The sequence below is a fragment of the Echinops telfairi genome, unplaced genomic scaffold (genome assembly GCF_000313985.2).
Source record: "Echinops telfairi isolate 266 unplaced genomic scaffold, ASM31398v2 ScPeMD7_5;HRSCAF=22, whole genome shotgun sequence".
Lineage (NCBI taxonomy): Eukaryota > Metazoa > Chordata > Mammalia > Afrosoricida > Tenrecidae > Echinops > Echinops telfairi.
The window spans coordinates 25,224,023-25,244,721 of record NW_022103901.1 but is presented as its reverse complement, the minus strand read 5'-3'; the positions used below and the strand labels follow the sequence as shown (position 1 = coordinate 25,244,721).

The 20,699-nt window shown below is 47.3% G+C and overlaps 1 protein-coding gene across 1 annotated transcript in view; it reads left to right on the top strand.

Annotated features, from left to right (window-relative positions):
* VPS35L (VPS35 endosomal protein sorting factor like) overlaps positions 1–20,699 on the top strand; it is a 121,981-nt gene that overhangs the window by 81,067 nt on the left and 20,215 nt on the right. Inside the window, exons 25-26 of the mRNA XM_004706087.2 lie at positions 804–881; positions 2,580–2,694. Coding sequence (XP_004706144.1) covers positions 804–881; positions 2,580–2,694 — 193 coding nt within the window. The remainder of the gene's footprint in view (positions 1–803; positions 882–2,579; positions 2,695–20,699) is intronic.

Sequence of the window (20,699 nt, the reverse complement as noted above, 5' to 3'; positions counted from 1 at the left end):
GCACCTGTCCAAAACCCAGCTTTAAGACATGATTCCACTGCAGCAAATAGAATTCAGTCCAGTGTGGCTTCAGCGCACTACCTCACCCCAGTACCCGTGCCATGTTTGTTGCACACACATGTACTGCTGTGCCCCTCCCCCTGCTGTGCTCCTGTAGGTTTACTCTCACCCTCTGGCCCTTTGGTGTGCAGGGTGACAACCATACACCTAGACTTTTCCTATCTGGGCAAGTTCCCTGAGGTTTCTCAATGGCTTCATAGGGAAAAAGGCCATTGAATGTATTTGCTCGTTGATGACCCCTCAGCAGCATTACTGACGTTAGACCCCTGAAGGTCAGCAGGAAGTAGAGCTGCAACCTGTGAGAACAGCACCGGGTGCCCATGAGGCAGTGCTGTAGCTGTGCTTCCCTCTCGTTACTGGTAGCTGCACAGGCTAGCTTGGCCCGCTGTCGGAGTTGGATGTTTTGTTTTGTTTTCAAGATAGCTTAGTGTGTGGGATTTCTGGAAACAGAGTAAGTGAACCTTGGCTACTCATTAAACCAGAAGATGGTTGTGCTTGATGTTGGCTAATGGGCATGACTGCCCCCCGAGAGCCTTTCCTCTGCTCTCCTGGAGAGGTTGCATGCTGAGAGTGGATCAGGGCCCAGGCGTCTGCTGACATTTCATGGTTCACTGCTAACCAGCCTTGTCCTCAATCAGATTGTCCCCATCCCTGTGCGTGTGGTTAATGTACAGACAGACCTCTGGGGACGACCATCGTTTCAGTGACGTTTTCTTTCTGTGTTGTTTTTTAAACGGATGCAGAGTGTGAACCGACTGGCAATGGAAACAAGGAAAGTGATGAAGGGAAATCATTCCAGGAAGACGGCTGCCTTTGTCCGGGTACGTCCGCTAAGAAAGGACCCTTAGGCTTGGAGCTCCAGCGAGTGGCTTAGCGCAGTTGCTATTCCTGCAGAAACACAAGTGGGTCGTGATAAAGGTGATCTAGTATTGGTTTTCAGATTAATTTTTCCTTGAGTATCTGCGGGCTAACCAATGTTCTCGATTGTTTTTAAAGAGGCCACCAAGCGGATCTGGATTTTAATAGTTGTTAGGAGGAGGGGTTGAGAGGTAGACTTGTATGAGGGTAAGTTAAAAAAAAAGGCCCAAAACTCATAGAAGTCTTTATTAAACAAAACTGAAGCTATTGTTTCCTCACATGGGTCTGTACACTTCCGAAGGTGGTGTTTCCATCGCTGCAATCCCTCCCTCAGTGAATTCTGGGCTCTTTGATGTGCACTACATCAAAATTGTGGTTTTGATATCCTTGCAGGACTCAAATCATGTCCCTTTTAAAAATATCCTTTGAATTTGGGGAATAGAAAGAAGCCTGAAGGGACAAGGGCAGGGCTGTGAAGGGTGGATGGGGAAGGTTTCCCACGGACATTCTCCAGGACAGCTCTGGCTGAGTGAGCAGGTGGCATGGTCAAGATGGACAAATGTTTCTCCCACAACTTTGCTGGGCCCTGTTCTCCTGGGTGTACTTTTCGGGTTTCCTAAAAACGGTTTCCTCGTCAGCCCTCATGATTGTCCTGCGCCCTTTGAGGAAATCTATCACAGGTGTCCCTTGGGAATCCTGGACGCAGTCACCCTAATCTTCTGAGCTGACCCCCGCGTCTTGAAGCTCACTGGTCCAACAGAGCCCCTCAGAAGCCAATGTGGATGGGACTTTTTTTTGTCAAAGACACCCTAACAAGACGAAGACAAGTGTTTTCCTGAGAGCGCTTGTCTGCAGTCGTCCACTGGGCACAGAGATGTGTTTAAACACCTTTCGCTTGGAATCAACATGTGCAGGAATGCATTGGAAAACACACACCCGTACATGCATACACACGCATGCGGTAGCAATACTTTCTGACCCACCTTGCGTTTGTGTGTCTTAGTTGAGTTTTCCATATAGCTTGGGCCTGTAATCTGGAAAAACTTCTTTATCAGAGTTTGGGGAATGGTGGATTAAACTTCTTGAGTCTCCTACTCAAATTGTATCAAAGCAATATTTTTTTTCAAAGCAATATTTTTAACAGAAGAAACCATACCAAAAGGATTGCAGTGAAGAATAAGCGTCCTAGCCCTGCCTGTCCTCACTTCATGCCCCGTTCCTCAAAGTCAATTCCCTCAAACACTTTTTAATACTCGTTTCCTCCTCCATATTTTTAGGTAATTGATTTAAACATGTGTTAATATTCTCATTGCCATGAAGTTAACTGACTCATAGCCATAGGGTTCTGAGAGTCGGTGAGACTATAAATCTTTATAGGGATAGAAAGCTTCATCTTTCTCCCACAGAGCAGCTGGTGAATTTGAACTCTTGACTTTGCACTTAGCAGCTCAACATATTACTCACTGCGCCACCAAGGCTCCTGATTTGTGATCTTAGGTAGTGTCTCCTTACCTTACCCTCCCCATCATCCCAAGGGTCAGGTACAGCAGAGGTATCGGGGCTGAAATTGGGGCGCTAGCTGCTGTCATCATTTTTGTTTGAAAAGACGGGATGGGTAGCATGGCAGATGTGACCCGCTGGGACTCTCCCCTCTCTCCTAGGCCTGCGTTGCCTACTGCTTCATTACCATCCCTTCCCTGGTGGGAATCTTCACGAGGCTCAATCTCTATCTGCACTCGGGTCAGGTCGCCTTGGCCAACCAGTGCCTTTCCCAAGGTAAGCCCGTCATTCTCTCGTCCTAGGCGCTGGCTTACTGGCTCAGCTCATTGACACTAGTTATATATATATGTATCTGTGTGTGCATGTGCACGTGTGTATGCATGTTAACAGAGAGATTCCTTTAAAAACGAAAGAAGAGAGGGTGGGGTTTAAAGGGGGAACCAATTACAGAGATCTACATATAACCTCCTCCCAGGGGGCTGGACAACAGAAAAGTGGGTGAAGGGAGACGTTGGACAGTATAAAATATGACAAAATAATAAGAATAATTTATAAATTATCAAGGGTTCTTTGGGGAGTGGGGAGGGAAGGGGAAAATGAGCTGATGACAGGGGCTTAAGTGGAGAGCAAATGTTTTGAGAATGATAAGGGCAGTGAATGTACAAATGTGCTTTACACAATTGATGTATGTATGGATTGTGATGAGTTGTATGAGCCCTTAATAAAATGATTTTTTTTAAAACGAAAAAAGAAAAAGTGATAAATGATGAATCTTAGATCTTTTTCATTAAGTATGGAACTAAACATGCATGCACGCACGCACACATGTCTCATCAGAGAAGGGTTATAGTGCATGGGTATTCTCTTGCAGGCCCCCTCTTCAGCTGGCCTCAGGCTGGCCACACAGACATCTGAGGTGAGCATGCTTAGAGGGTTTCAGGAGTTAGCGCTGCTGAGCCCCAGCAGGTGCACACTGATTTTCACGTGGTGTGTGGCGTTGTGGAGGTTGGTTGGTTTGAGAGGCCAGAGACAACACATGTCGAACCTCATCTGAGTAGATTGAATCCCCTTTCTGTTACAGAAAACAGTTCTGTTCATGACTGGCTTTCTGTACCTGGTGGGGAAGCAGACCTTCCAGCCTGGGTGGGTGGGTGGTCAGAGTAGCAGCAGGGTACCGGGCATAGAGGTGGGAGCACGTGCCAGGGAGCAGGTGACTGTGGTGGATCCTTTTGAGAGATGCCCTGGAGCATGCTTTGATGCTCATGAGCTAAGGGGCAGAAGATGAGTTATTTATTTATGTTGACACTGTACTGCTTCGGGGGCCTGAATTCCCTGGAAGTCGGGCCTGCTCCCAGGTGGAGAGTTGCAAGTGGTTGTCTTCGTCGCCTCTCGGCACTGCGTGAGCCAAGGGCAAGTGGGCAGAGCAGTGGCAGGTTTACAGCAGGGTTTGCATCTGCAGGCAGTCACATAAAGAGCGACAGCAATCCTGGGACACTGATGGCTCTTTCCACAGTGGAGAAGATGGTAGCGGTGGAGGGAGGCAGGGGTAGTAGTGAGAGGTGGGGAGAGAGTTAGGAGCTTCCCTGACGTAGATTCACTGGGGGTCCAGAAAGCAGACAGTGGGAGAGGGTCGGGGGATCCTTCGGGGGTTTCTGTAGCCCCTGGAAAGGTCAGTGGGAGTTCCACTGATGATCCTGGAGCCACCTGCACTCTCTCAGCCAACACGGTGATTACGTGGGGCGTGGGGCGAGGTTAGCACTCTGCCACCAGCTGCCTGCCCCTGTGTAGCTGGAGAGAGCTCCTTTCTCCCACTCCTTTCTCCCTCACCCTACAGTTCTGGCCAACATCTGTATCCTGTTCTGTCTGGGGCAGCTCTGGGCACTCAAACCTTCAAATATTATCATCTCACCCAAAAAATGTTGCCAAATGCTGCTTGATTTAGCTTTCTCCCCAGGGGTTCCAGTGGCTTCCCAGTGTGCTCGGAACAAAACCAAAGCCCTGCCTCACAGCCCCAGCGAGAGCTGTGCCTGGCTGCCTTTGCCCTGGTCATGCACCACACCTCAGCCACCCCCACTGCTTTCTGATTTTTAAACACGCTCAACCTGAGCTATTTCCCAACCCAGGGCCTGTGCATGTGCTGTTTCCTCTTTCTCAAATCAGCTTCCCAGATTGTCCCTTTTTTTAAAAAAAAAGACCAGTTAGGTGCTGACTGCTTTACGTGCAGCAGCTCCCTGCAGCCTGCCTGTCCCCCGGCAGCCACTTTGTCAAGACACTTCGTTACCTGTACTGGTTGTTGACTTGCTCCTGAGTCAGCATCAACTGGACAGCGGCTGTTTTTTTAACTATCTGATACACCTCCTCTCCCCATTAAGAATGTCAGCCTCACAAAAGCAGGTGCCTGCCAGTGTAGAATGCTCTCCTGTGCCTGTTCTGAGAAGGATGATGGGTTAGCAGGAAACAAAATGATAAAACAAGCATTAGCAGCCACCACCAACAACCTTGTGTTAGGCCGGGTTGACTAGAGAAACAAATTCAGTGACACTGTATATGTGTTAGAGAGAGCTTTATATCAAGAAGTAATTATCAGGCACACGTCCCAGTCAAGATCAAGTCTACAAGTCCAGTACTAGTCCATAAATGCCTCTTCAGACTCACACAGCCACATGCAATGATGCAGAATGCAGGCAAATCACAGGCCAGTGGTACAAAGTCTTGTGGATCCAATAGCAGTGGACGCATCTCCAGGCATCTGGCAGGTCTCCAAGTGACTCGGGCAGGAAGGTGAAGGCAGAGAGTGAGGGGAGGTTCCTAGGACCCTCCATATGAGAAGGTCACGTCCAGAAGGAGGTACCTTATTGACAGGCTAGACTCCATGCCTACACTTTCATATCTTCAAGTTGACACGAAATAATATGACGACAACAGTCCTGATGATGATGTGTGAAGTGGACTCAGAAGTGGCGCCTTGGATGTGAAACCAGGCCCTGAGACACAGCTAGCTTACAGTGCCCTTCGCAGCCTTCCGAGGCTGTCAGTCTACAGGAGCAAACAGTCTCATCTTCCTCCTTTGCAGCGTCTGGTGGCTTGAACTGCCATCCTCCCTGGATATCAGACCTTTTAAATCTTGTTAGCTGATTTTCTCTTTAAGAGCTCAGCAGCATAGATTCCACTGAGGTGAGAGCCCCTGGCTTTGTCTCAGCTTTAACATCAGGAGTGGATGGTGAATTTCAGACCCCAGAGCTCTGAAGAGTGATTGTAGGCTCTGCGAGTCTTGGCCGGTTTTTCCAGCTCCCTAAACTCATGATGTGATCTTGACTGTTGTAGTCCTGGATCCATTACAGACAGAGCTTGCTTTCTTGTTTTTTTTCCAAGAGGCAAAATAAAAATTCTCAAGCTAAATTAAGACTCTCCCTCACTGGCCACTCCCAATGGCTCTATCTGCCAATTTCTTAGCCTTTGTCAATTTGTAGTTCCCTTGCCAGGTCCAGAATGTAGACTACCTATTGCCTTTTTCCAAGAAAAAAGATGAGTAAATGCCCAACATTTTGGTGTTGGGTTCGAAAGTACCGCAGCTCAGCAGGAGAAAGGCAGGGCTTTCTGCCCCCATAGACAGTTATAGTCTCGGAACTCACAGGGACAGTTCTCCCATGTCCGATAGGGTCGCTATGAGTCGGCATCAATGGGTTGGTAGCCGTGCCTTCTCAAGTCGAGGAGGAAGTGGGTTTGAAGCAGGACCGTCCAGCGCTTGATTTATTTGACACATCATTCTGCTTTGTCTCATGGTGGAGAGCTCTGGGACTCTGACTGGCTTTCTTTAACCGTTGTGTTTATGGGCAGGACTCACTGCTGGGGTTAGAATAGAATCCCTTGGGTTTGGATGCTTAAAAGGAGTCAAAGCTGTTGCAGTCCTTTTTGAGAGATCTGATGGTTTTATCATAAAGAGGAGCTCTTGGCCCTGTGCTCTGGTATGGGTGCTTTGCTCTCTTACACTTAGTACAGACTCAAGACATGTTTCATGAGCTATGAAAGAAGGCTCCTGTGTCTTGGTGCTTCTTGGGATGAGCTGGAAGTGCCCTCCTGCTGTTTTATTTAATTACTGCCACACTGCCATACTGTCACACTGCCAAGCGGCCCCAAGGGCTCTGGTCACTGCACAGACACTAGTGCTAGTGAGCTTCTGATCCTCTCCTCCCTCACTGACTCAAGGATGCAAGTCAGGGTGCAGGCAAATGATATTGCCCGGAATCTACTCTAATGATGTAAATAAATAGCCTCCCAAAGTACGTCCCGCCAAACTTGACATCGGACCACTTGTAGCCTCACAAGATAAACAGCCCAGGTCTGTGGGGCCGGAAAGTGGGAAGTGGTGGTCGGCAGGCATGGGAAGATGAGCATTGTAGAGGCAGGGGCCAAAATACAGCTCACCCACTTAAAAATTCGGTCAGCATGTTTGATGGGAGCCCTCACCCCCAGATGATCTAACTTGGGGTTAAGCTGGGACACTGGCCACTGTTCTGGTGAGGGAGCAGGGCTGAGCAGCCACAGGAGCTCAGAGAGCTCTCAAGTGGCAGAGCCAGGATTCAGCCCAGATTCTCGCTGCCTCCCAGCCCCCTCTCCGCCAGACTCCATCATCTACACCACCGAGCCTAGTCTGTGTCCCAAGAACATGCTTTGGAAGGAGTCTTTCTTAAGTTAAGTGCCCGCGTGACCTGTGTAAGCACCTGTTTCGTGCCGCTGTGTGCATAAGCCAACCACTGAGCGTCCGAGCGCTTCTGCACATGGCGTGGCGTTCAGTAGATGAAACCGATGTGAAACAACCACAGACAAACCAACAAAAAAGCACTCAGACTTGCACACGTCACGAGTGCCTTAAAGAACTGGGTTCAGAGAGAAAAATAAAACCGGGCCTGATTTGTATAGAGAGGGCGAGGGGGTCAAGGCCAGAGAAGGCTTCTTCGAGAAAAGAGCATTTAAGCCAAGACCTGAAAAGACAAGGCTTTGGGCACTTGCTCCATCCTGGGTCCCAACAGCACCCCTGTCTTCCTTTGATCCGCATGAGGGACGGTCGCACCATCACCAGCCCTGTGTTGTGAGGCACGTGGCTGTCCCCCCTCCTCAATCCTTTTCAGCATCCCTGTCTGAAACCCCTCTTGGAGTTAAGCCATACAGGATGTGAGCCCTGACAGGCACTAACCCATTGGGGCTGGTCATGTGTGGTGCTTTCCTGTGGGGCGGCCCTGGCCCACCCCGAGGGTCAGCAGAATGAGACAAACGAGAACTGAACAAGGAAGTTCCCAGCAAGTGACCCAAGTGGCCGGGAGAGATGGGGCCTCACGCAAGAGCTGGCGCCTCATGGGGCTCATCCCATACATAAGGAGCAGCCGTGTGGCATCTACATGTTGAATAATTTATCTGATGATTTTTACTTGGGTCTCTAAATGTTATGGTGCTAAACCTTAAAAGCCCATGATTGTTATTCTTAAAGCCACAGGCAATAGTTGCTAGCCAAAATAAATAATGCATTCAATTACCGGGACTGGGAAAGCTAAATATAAATGAAATGAAGTACGTAGAAGCAGCCGCTTTTGTGCTCCTCCCTAAACTTCCTCCCTTTCTGCTGTTTATAAAACTGCCCCCATAACTCCTTTTCCTCCTGAATCGGCCTCGGCTCTGTCTTCCTTTACCAGGTGGTGGCATGCCAAGCTGGGCTCCAGCCACATGCGTTAACACTGAGGCAGCCTCGGTTGGCCCATATGCGGTGTTCTGTCCCGTGTACTTGGGCTCTGCCTGCACCCAGCACCCCAGATCATGTCGGCCTCCTCCCCTCCTCGTGGCCACCACGTTGATTTTGACTCATAATTATCCTACGTCGGGTTTCTGAGACCTTAAATCTTCACATCAGACGGCCTTACCTCTTCCCAAGGAGAGGTCAGTGGGTTTGAACCACCCCCTTGCAGTTTGCAGCCCAATGCCTAGCCCACCACACCATCAGGAGGTCGGGAACAGGGAAAGCTCACTGTTGTCAGGTGGATTCTAACCCATACTGACCCCGGTAGTGTTTCCAAGGCTTTGTAAACCTTCACGGGATCATACGGCCTTATCTTTCTCCCACGGAGCGGCTTGTGGCATGAACAGTCAAAGGCCTACCCAACCGCAAAGCCAGGAGAAGCACAGCACTGGAGAGTCCCTCATTTCTGTTTGGGCGTTGGCTTCCCTCTCGTCTCCTTGTTGGCACTGCCCGGTCAGCTCCCGCTCCCGGGGACTCATCCCGGGTGTTAGAGGAGGACTGCTCTGTGGGTTTTCTTGGCTGTCACTTTACAGAAGCAGATCATCAGGCCTTTCCTTCTCTGATGCAACAGGGTGAGCTACAACCTTCAGCCTTTTCATCTCTAGTGAGTGCAAACTGTTTGTACCATCCGGGCACCCAGAAGCAAGATAGTAGGTAACTTGGTCTGCTGGGAGTTCTTGCTTGAAGATTGTTACTGGGCTTTCAGCACATAGAAGTGGGGAGAGCTCCATACTGAGCACCTAGTGTGTGCTTCCTCTTGTCAGCATGGCTTGGGCCTTGCTTCCATGCTGAGTTAGTTTATTGTGCCAACCTGGCCGATAAACACATGTGGGGTTAATTGAAGGGCAGAGAGATAAATGGCTCAGTGAGCCTCGCCTTTCTAGTTCTCGGGTCTCTTGCTTTCTGATGGTCGGGCCAGGGTGAAGCTGCCTTGGCCAGTTCCCTGCTTTAGCTGGCAAGGCTCACTTCCTTCAGGATGTCCCTGAGGAGACGCCACATGGACCTGCCCTGATGCAGCCCTGGGTGCTGGAGCAGCCATGTGGAGACCCCTGCCAGCGCTGAGATGCTTACACATTCACTGACTCAGCTTTCCTCCTGCAGTCGGCATCATTGTGTCCATTTTGTGAGATGGAGGAGGACTTTGTGGATTGGTGTTGGACATATGGGTTAATGGGTTAATGTTGGACTTGTGGGCTTGGGCAGCACTGGGTTGGGGTGTTTTCTTGATGCACACTTAACTTTTATATAAAACTCTCTTATGCATGAGTTTCTGTGGATTTGTTTCTCTAAAATATCCAGACTAATATACAAGCCAGCCGCTATGTCGGGCACTAGAGTGGCTCTGTAGTGGGGTTCATAAGTAGGAGACGAGGCAGCCTCAGTGCTAAATGTCATGTGGGGTGTGCATGAAGTAGGGGAGGGAGAGAAACAAAGAGCCTTATAAAAGGGTTGTTACTGAAGAACCGTGATGGGCAGTGTGTTAGTCCAGGTAGACTAGAGAAACAAATTCATAGGCACTCGCATTTGTATAGGAAAGAGCTTTATATAAAGAGTAATTGTATATTAAGAAAACATCCCAGCCCAGTCCAGATCAAGTCCATAAGTCCAATATTACCCCATATGTCCAGTACCAGTCTGTAAATTTCTCGTCAGACTCACGTAATATATGCAATGATGCTGAGTGCAGGAAGATCACAGGCCAGTGGGTGGGAAGTCTTGTGGCAGTGGCAGTGGCACTGTAAACATCTTAGCACTGGCAGGGGTCTCTGTGTGGCTCCTCTCACTCCAGGGCACTAGAATAGCTCCATGTGTCTTGTCAGCAGGAATGTCTACCAGGGAGCGAGCATGTGTACTGCCTCCAGTGTGCTATTTATCTCTTTAGTGCCTCCAAATGAGGTCATCAAACTGCAACTTGATTGACAGGCTAAACCCCACCCCTTCACTCTTAATAGTCTCAAGTTGGCACCAGATTATGTAACTATCACAGGCAGTTAGGATGGGAGTTTGTTGAAGTAGCGCCTGGGCATTCATTTCAGGCTGAGGAAGCAGCAAGAGGTAGGTGTGAAGGCCAGGAACAGCGTGTCTGGAAGGAACGAGTAAGAAAGAGACCTCGTGGGAAGGTGGTTTGAGGCCTGATTGTTGAGAGAGGCCCAACTCCTGCAAAGCTGCTTAGTTTGGCACTCCATCAGTGTTGCTGCGGATTGGAATCACTGTTCAGATGAGGAAACGGGCCCCAGAGTGCTGTGCGACATGTCTGGAGCAGCCTCATCAGACTTTAGAGAAGTACTTGCAACCACTGTGCCTCCTCATAGTTGGGGCAGTCCCTCTGAACCCGGTGACCGATTGCTGTCAGGTCCATCCCAACTCAGGCAGCCCCCAGCCAGATGTGCAGAGCAGAACTGTGCTCCATGGGGTTTTCAAGGTTGTGACCTTTGGGGAGGAAGTCACCAGGCATTTCTTCTGAGTTGCCGCAGAGTAGACTTGAACCCCTGACCTTTGGCGTAGCAGTCAAGCATGTTTGCCATGTGTACCAGGAGGTTGCGTTTCTAACCCTGGGTGAGTGCAGTTGCAAGAGACCAATTCTTGTCAATTTAGTGTTCAGTAGATTCGTTAAGGAAACAGCGAGCCCAGGTGTAAGGTGGTTGAAACCTAGTGCCTTCTGATTATGGAAACCCCCAGCTACTATGTACAACGAGATTTCTGCAGGGCCGATGAGAGGTGTAGTTTCCTCATTCCCACAGGTCAAGCTTTGATAGCACATGGGCTCAATGAGAAAGCCGCGGACCATTCAGATGAGAGGGCCTCCTGATGGTACTGCTGAATTGAGAAGTCATCACCATTTCCCAAGTGCACTTTTCATAGGAAGTGTAGAGATTAGGAGTGAATTTAAGAGGCATTCTGTGTAAACCAGCTGACGAAATCCAGTTTAGATCTAGATGTCATTGTTAACCGTTAACTTCAAGCAAAACATCCTGGTGAGGGTATAGAGAGATTGGAACCAACGTACCGGGTTGATGGGACTGTAAGATACTGCAACCACTGTGGCAAATGGCATGGCGCTTCCTTAAAATTGGGAAATGAAATACTATGTGAGCCAGCAATCCCAGGATGAGGTATGCGTCCTAGACAAATAAGAGCCGTGACCTGAATAGACATGCACGCACCTATGTTCACTGCTGCATTACTCACGACAGCAAGAAAGATGGAAATAACCTCAGTGCCCATCAGTAGAGGAGTGGATGAACAACCTGTGGTACTTGCACACAATGAAACAGTATGCAACGTTAAAGACTAACGATCTGTGAAAACCTCATTAGATAGATGAACCTACAGCACATTCTGCTGAGTGGAAATAGTCCTTCCCCAAAGGACAAACATTGTATGAAACCACTGCTATTAAAAGCCTAAGAAGGTTTACACATAGAAACATTTTTGCAAGGCCCAGGGGTTGGGCTGGAGTTGGGAGGAGGTAGGGTAGATTCCTGACTAGAAGGTAACTGCAGCCAGCCATTGAGTGGATTCCAACTCATAGCCACCCTGTAGGGTGTTTCCCAGGTTATACATCTTTCTGGGAGCAGAGAGCTTCATCCTTCTTCCAAGGAGTGGCTGGTGGGTTTGAACCACTAGCCTCGAGATTAGTAGTTCAGCATTTAGCTGACAGCGACACTAGGGCACCTAGATGAGTGTTAACCAAGGTGAAGAGCAAGGCAGTATACAATAAGGGGCAGGTGAGCACAAAATGGCCCAGTCGTAAGGAAGACCCTGGGAGGAGCACGAGAGTTAAAGGCAACAAAGGCTCTGCTCCACCCATGCCATTAAGGTCGACTCTCCTTTGAAGAGGCAGCTCTTCCCCAGTTGTATTTTCAGTGCCCTCTAACCTGAGGGGTTAGCTTCTGGCATTATATCGAACCGTGTTCTGTTGCTAAGGTTTTCAGTGGCTTAGCCCTCAGAAGCAGGCCCCTTATTTCCTCTTCCAAGTCAGTCTGGGGATGATGTGGCTGAAGCCTCTTCACTGTGGGTAACCCTGGCAGTATTGGAAATACTGGTGGCATCGTTTTCAGCATCACTGTGACGTGCCAGCCACCATTGCCCAGCAAATTGACAGTTAACTTACAGAGATGGAAAATGTCCTGGACAGATGTTGAGTAGTGGGGTTTATAGACTGACGTTTGGAGGGTCGGTGTAATTCTTATAGCCAAGCCCTTCGAATAAAGTGCTGTCAAGTGATACAAGTCTTCTACCCTTTGGAACAGAATGTCTTAAGGAAGCTTGGGTTGGGACAGCTGTCTGGGGTCCTGCGATGGCCTGACAGTCTGGGAATGAAATGGACTACCTAATTTTTTATATATAAATAATTTTATTGGGGCTCTTATAACAACCCATATATCCATTGTACCAAGCATATTTGTAAGTACGTTACCATCATCCTTTTTAAAAAAATTGTTTATTGGGGGCTCATACAACTCTCACAATCCATACATACATCAATTGTGTAAAGCACATTTGTACATTCATTGCCCTCATCATTCTCAAAACATTTGCTCTCCAACCATTATCCTTTTCAAAACATTTTCTTTCTACTTGAGCCCTTGGTATCAGCTCCTTCCCCCTCCCCTTCCCCCCTCCTGCCCTCATGAACCCTTGATAAATTATAAATTATTATCATTTTCATATATTATACCATCCGTTGTCTCCATTCATCCATGTTTCTGTTGATCATCTCCCTGGGAGTAAGGGAAGGTTATATCTCAACCATTGCAATTGGTTCCCTCTTTCTCCCCCCACCACCTTCCCCATACCCTCATGGTATCACTGCTTCCATTACTATTCCTAAGGGGTTTATCTGTCCTGGATTCCGAGTGTCAAGAGCTCTTATCTGTACTGGTGTACATGCTCTGGTCTAGCCGGATTTGTAAGGTAGAGTTGGGGTCATGATAGTGGCTGTGGGGGGGTGAGAGGGGAGACATCAAAGACTTAGAGGAATGTTGTTTGTTTCATCAGTGTTAAACTGCATCCTGGCTGACTCGACCCTTCCTTGTGACTGTTCTGTGAGGGGATGGATATGGACTACTTTAAGGTCTTGCGTGACGCTGGGAGATGATAACCCTGACAAGCAGTGGAGATTTCCATGAGCACTGACCTAATGAGTTCTTTGAACAACAGCATGCCGTGTCTAAGGCAGTGTGGTGTTAGCACTCTCTGGCTATCTCTTCTGATTCATGCAGAGTCATATTCTGTGCTTTCAAAGCCAAGGACACAAAAAAGCACCTTTTTTTGCCTTAGAGGTCATGCTTGCCACCCCACTGCCTTCTGGAAGGGAGGGTGTTTGGGGAGGCCTCCCTGCCATGTTCAAGAATAGGTAAACTGTGTGTTATTTACATCTTAATGACTTTCGTTATAAAAATAGTACATGTTTATTTGGGAAAAGAAAATTAACAATACAGAGATGAGGAACTTAGAAAAGTAAAAATAAATCCTCCCAAGTTAAAGTCCCCAGTAATCCTTTCTCTTTCCTTGTACACAACTCCTCCCAATACAGCCCCGTGCACAGTTGGACACTCCTTTCGAGACGTTGTTGTGGAGCCACTGAGCCATTTCTGACTCCCCACGCCCCATCCCCTTCGGCTGTCGTCTTCAGGGAAGCAGGCCGCAGGTCTTCTTTTTCCCAAGAGCCCAGGGTGCCTTCGAACCACCAGCCTGGGGTTAGCCGCTCACTGCCTACCTGTGCATCACTGTCTCTCTCTTTTTTGGAGCCGTGCGCCTGGGAAAGGGGGCTTCAGAAAGCTCCGGGGAGGTTCCATCCTCTCTCTAGTCCATTCTGTTCAAGCCCCCGGGTCTACTCTGCTTCCCTGAAAATAAGACAGTGTCTTATATTAATTTTTGCTCCCAAAGATGCGCTAGGTCTTATTTTTAGGAGATGTCTTATTTTTCCATGAAGAAGAATATGGTACACATTTATTGTTTATTGCACTTCCTGTCTGCTCTGGCTGCGCTGTGGCCAACAGTGAGCTGCACAGCAGCGCCTGCTGCTACGGTCCAGAGTCCAGAGTTACGGTAGCTTTGGGGGGCCTTAATTTCGGGGAGGTCTTATTTTCAGGGGGATGCCTTATATTTCAGTGAGAGGCAAAACTGTAAGTAGGTCTTATTTTCAGGGGATATCTTAATTTCAGGGAAACAGGGTAGAGAGAGAGGGAGAGGCAGAGGAAGCATATGGGAGCCAATGATTATATGAATGTATGTATGTATGTATGTATCTATATATATAGACAGGTATATAGACTCATATACATCTGAGGGGGGATTTCAAAAAGCTTTGTGGAAAAATCACAGTTTAAGTTCCTCATACATTAACACATCTATTCACATTTTCATTCATTTTTCCCCCTGAAATATAACTATATCGAGTCCTTCTTTATCAGTAAATCTTAGCCTATTCTCCTTGGCTGCTCCCGACTTCACCTGCTCCATGTCAGTTGTGCAGATTCATCTCATTCTTTGGAATTGTCTGTCTGCTCTCTCTCACATGCGCTCTCCTTTTTTTTTTAAGTGCAGTGATATATACCCTCTCTCCTTTTTTATCCCCGCCCAAATCCCTTTTGAACGGTATTTGAGATCTTCCCAGGTTTTTGTTCTCAGACAATGACTAACTTGCCTTCTGAAGCTTCCTGACATTTGTTCAGTTGAGTAGTGTTTTAATCTCTTAGAACATGAGCCCCGGTGTGCAGTCAGAGCTGTACATGGAGTGTCAGGATGCAAATGATGTGTCTGTGGACTGTTGAGGGAGCCACCCACAGAGGAGACCACATTCCCCTGAGCTGTCTACACCGGAAAGAGAGACCACAGGGTGCCATGGGAGCCTTAAAGCCTGACAAGAATCCTTGTAAATGCAGCTGCCTGTGGATGCTAATCAGAGAGGACCCTCTAGCAAAGCAGAGTCTTTAAGGTGGCTGCACCCAAGGGTGAACTTCCCTGAGCAGAGCCCACAGCAGAGTATGATCTTCCCTACTCCTGGTAGAGAATGAAGGAGGTACCCCTCAGAAAACCCACCCGGTAGTGTCACGGAAGAAAGGCCTGGCGATCTGTCTCCATAAAGACTACAGTCCAGAAGACCCTTAGGGAGTTCTGCTCTGTAACACCTGGGCTTGCCATGCACTGGGCGCTGACTTGACAGCAACTAACAGTAGTAGCTATGACAACCCCTCAGAAATGCTGTGTGGCTGGCTAGCTGGCGGATGTCCCTGCTCAGTGTTCACTCTAGAAGGGACTAGGTGACCCTGGTGGTGTAGTGTGTAGTACGTTGGGTTGCTAACCAGAAAGTCAGCGTTTCAAACTGCTCTGCCCCCGTCAAGATATATTGAATGATGCAGGGAGTGTCAAAAGAAGATGGAAAGAATATACAGAGCCATTGAAATGAAAAGAACTAGTTAACATTTAACCCATTTCAAGAGGTAGCTTGTAAGCGAGAATCAATGGAATCTACCGAAGGAAGAAGTTCAAGCTGCACTGAAAGCATTAGCCATAAACAAGGCTTCGGGGGTCAGTGGAATACCAATTGAAATGTTTGAACAAGTTGCTGAAGCACCGGAAGCACATACTCATCTATGCCAGGAAATTTGGAAAACAAGATACCTGGCCAACTGACTAGAACAGATTTATATTTACACTCATTCCAAAGAAAGGTGACCCAACAGAATATTCAAATTGCAGAACAATATCATTGATAGCATATGCAAGTAAAATTGTGCTAAAGATCCATCAACAATGGCTGTAGCAGTACATTGACAGGGACATACCAGAGGTTCAGGCTGGATTCAGAACAGGACATGAAACAAGGGATAATATTGCTGATGTTAGATGGATCTTGGCTGAAAGCATAAAATTACCAGAAGTATATTTGATTGTGTTTTATTGACTGTGCAATGGCATTGAACTGTGTGCATCATAACAAACTATGGATAGCCTTGAGCAAAATGGGAATTCCAGACAACTTCATTGCGCTCATGTAATTCATGTGCATGAATCGGTAGACAGTTGTGTGAACATAACAAGGGAATGCTACATGGTTTCAAATCAAGAAAGGTGTGCACCAGGGTTGTATCCTCTCACCATATTCAGTCAATCTGTATTCTAAGCAAATCATCATCAGAGAAGCTAAATTATATGAAGAATTTGGCATCAGGATTGGAGGAAGACTTAACAATCTACTATGTATGTGCAGATGACATAACCTTGCTTGCTGAAAGTGAGGAGGACTTGAAGCACTTGCTGATGTAGAACAAAGATTGCAGACTTCAGTATGGATGACAACTCAATGTAAAGAAGATGAAAATACAACTGGACCAATAGGTAACATGCTAAATGGAGAAAAAGTTGAAGTTGTCACGGGTTTTGTCTTGCATGGATCAACAGTTAATGCTCATGGAAGCAGCAGTCAAGAGGTCAAAAGACTTATTGCATGACGTAAATCTGCAGCACAAAGCCTCTTGAGTATTAAAAGCAAAGATGTTACTTTGAAGACTAAGTTGTGCCTGACCCAAGCCAGGGTAGTGTCCATGGCCTCATATGCATGTGAAAGTTGGACCTTGAACAAGGAAGCATGAAGAAGAATTGATACATTTGAATTGTGTTGGAGAAGAATATTGATGATACATTTGAATTGTGTTGGAGAAGAATATTGAAAGTACCATGGACTGCTAACAGGACAACCCGGCCAGAGTATACCTTAGAGGCATGGATGGCCAGACTTAATTTTACATACTTTGAACATATCGTCAGGAGAGACCAGTCCCTGGAAAAGGACATCATGCTTGGTAAAGTAGACAAAAAAGAGGAAGACCTTTGCCAAGATGGATTGGCAGAGTGACCGTAACAATGGGCTCAAACATAAGAACAATTGTGAGGATGGTACTGGACCAAACGGTGTTTAGTTCTGTTGTACAGAGGGTCGCTGTGAGTCGGAACTGACTGGATGGCATCAGATAACAAAAAAAATGTACAGCTTCAGAAACCCAAAGAGGCCGTTGTGCTCTGCCATACAGGGTTGCTAGGAATCAGAACTGACTGGGTCAGTGAGAGGTGGGCAAACCTACCTTTATCATACTGCGTGGCAGAATCAAATGAGTCTAGATCCTGTCTGGAAGTGGATCCAGGCTTCAGCTTTCTACATTTCCACTCCTCCTTGCCAACCACTTCCATGACACTTCTCTCTGATGTTTCGCCCAGAATTAGATCAGACTTCATACCCTGCTAGTCTCAGCATCCCTGGCCCATAAGGCTCTGTCATAGGCTCAGGAGTCTGCACAGCATCCTGCATGTCCAACCATCTGTGCCTGGAGAGGCATGACATGTCCTGGAGACAGCGAAGGCCCTTTGCCCCAGGCCTTGCCTGATTAGTCTCTAAGCTTGTGGCACTGATCTAGAAGGCCCAACAGAGTGTTCCAAGGCCCCCAGGTTCCCTGATCCTTGGGACCTTAATGAAGATGCAGACCTTGGTCTTAATGAATAGTTAGGGCCGATCCAATCAATGGATAGACATGGCTGTATCCTCCTCCCCTTACCTTCCCTAAATTAATAAACTAGTCTAGGACCAGTGAGACCCCTATTTGCTAAACTCTTTAGTAAAACAAAGGCATCTTGATTGCCCAGATTATTTTCAGAAACCCGAACCCAGTTCTGTGTCCTACACTACTTTAGGACTTCCCTTGACTTTTTTACGTGTTTCTGTGTTTGGAAGTTTTACAGCAAGCTTAGATTGCCTCAGAGTGTTAAAGAAAAATTCCCTTAGAAATTTTAAGTGAAAATGCCCAAGTAGTAGTCTTGGTTCATTCAGCATCGTGACCCCAGAACATCTGGATTTCCTGAGAATTTGAAACACTGTTTGCAGTTTCCTCCTTTAGTCACGACTCTTCCTTGGAATCTTTGGTCAGAACATTCAATGATTTCTGGGCACCACCTAGTTCTTCTGGTCTCTTGACAAAGGAGGCAGATGCTACTTAGAGGCAGTTAGTCCCCCATTCCATGTCCCCCTCTGCCCCACAACCCAATACCTGACTCCTTCCTCTTCCTCCTCTGTTGCTCCAAGCAAAGAGGGACCAACTGTTTGGTCTGTTTAAGACCCCAGGTACTACACAATAAACTAGGAAGTAAAACAGAAGCATTACACACGGTTATTAGGCTAATTAACTAGGATGTCCCATGAAACCATGACCCTGAACTCCAAACCAATGAACCAAATCCCATTAGGGTTTTTGATTATATAACTTTTGCTCTAAAAAAAAGAAGAAGAAAAGCCACCTAGTTGCTACCCTGAGGCCTCTCAGAGTGAGTAAGATAGAAGGAGGTGAAGAGTGGAGAATCCCATACACTTACTGCTTGTGTTTTGGTTTTTTTTAACATTTTATTAGGAGCTCTTATAGATATTATTACAATCCACAGTTCCATTAGATTAAGCAAATATTTTGTATTTTCTTCTTGAACTCTTTGGTATCAGCTCCCCTTCTTCCCATCTCTCCTCCAACCTACCAACCCCGTGGACCCTGAATATATTGTATATTATCATTATTATTATTGCCCTCTCTTACACCATCCAATGTGTCCATTCACCTACAATTCTGTTATAGGTGGGGTTATGCATTCTTCATTGCTTTCAGTTCCCCGTGCCCCCTTTCTTCCAGTGCCCTCAGGGAATCATTACTTCTATTACTGTTTCTGAGGGATTTATCTATCTTGGATTTTGTGAATCAAAAGATCTTGATTGTACAAGTACACATACACAGGCCTGCTTTTTGCTTCCCTCGTGGAACAGGGAGAATACTTCTTAGGAATTAGAATCGGATTTCTCATTTTTCCTGCCACCCTTTTTATTTTATTTATTTATTTTTCTTTTTTTTCATGTTAAACAATATTTTTGGCTCGTTCGTTTCATTTCTTTTTAAACATTTTATTAGGGGCTCATACAACTGTTATCACAATCCATACACACATCAATTGTGTAAAGCGCATTTGTACATCATTCTCAAAACATTTTCTCTCCACTTAAACCCCCGACATTAGGTCCTCATTTTCCCCCTCCCTCCCCGCCTACCCCTCCCTCATGAGCCCTTGATAGTTTATAAATGGGTATTTTGTCATATCTTGCCCTGTCTGACGTCTCCCTTCACCCACTTTTCAGTTGTCCGTCCCCCAGGGAGGAGGTTACATATAGTTCCTTGTAATCGGTTCCCTCTTTCCTACCCACTCTCCCTCTACCCTCCCAGTATCGCCACTCACACCACTGGTCCTGTAGGGCTCATCCGCCCTGGATTCCCTGTATTTTCAGTTCCTATCTGTACCAGTGTACATCCTCTGGTCTAGCCAGACTTGCAAGGTCGAATTCGAGTCATGGTAGTGGGAGCGGGAAGGAAACATTTAGGAACAGAGGAAAATTGTATTTTTCTTTTTTTTTTTTGAAAATTGTATTTTTCATCATTGTTACATTGCACCCTGACTGGCTCATCTCCTCCCCGAGACCCCTCTGCAAGGGGATCTCCAGTGGCCTACTAATGGGCTTTGGGTCTCCACTCCGCACTCCCCCCATCACCCTTTTTAAAATACACATCGCACGCATTTGATTGAGAATGGGCTTCCCTGGGCTTTAAAATCCGGTTGCTTGTCTGGAACTCTCAAACTCGGTGGAAACACCATTTTCACGTGTGGTAGGATTGGAGGTCGAAATGTTAAGGTGAAATTGAGACATCTTCCAGACATTTTTGAGTATCCGTGTCAGGCCTTGTGAGGCTAGAAATGAAGACGCTAATTGGAGCACGCTGTGCCCTCACCCTGACTTGACCCTCCAAATTCTTGGTTAGCAGCCAGCTCATTCCTATTTGTAGGAAAGATAGATGGCCCCACAAGCTTCGACTCTTTTGGGAACCAACATGAAATGCCTCCATATTTGAGCTCCCGCCACCCCAACAATGAGACTAGGTGCTCTGGGTATCCTTAGGACCAAGTACGGAACAGGCGTCAGTACAGTCACCTCCACACAGTCCTGTTGTCAACTCGTGCCCCACTTCCTGGCCCTGGTGCCCATGAGAGTGCCCTGGTGACAGCCGGTGCTTAATAAATGCACCGAGGGGAGTGCAGGAAGGGTGTGAGTGCCAGGCTCAGTGGATGCTACATAGCTCCCAGAGCAGAGCGCTCTGAGAGGAACATCTTTCCAGCGTACAGGCTTTTCCCTCTGAGGGAGGAGAGGGTGGAGAACCACTGTGCTGCCTCAGACACATCCCCTTCTCATTAAGTGCAGGCATGGCTCCCTGCAGACTAGGCAGTGGCTACAGCTCTCTTCCCTGGGGGTGTTGGCTGGGGTTCCTGTGCTCACCCAGGCTCCTCTGTGCCTCACTGCCAGTCGTTTCAGAGGGGAGCTGCCCTTGGACCATGAAGATGTTTGATCTTGTTGAGCTGTCTAAATTTTCATTTGTGAGATCAATGCGTTTTTGTTTTGTTCGCCCCCCAT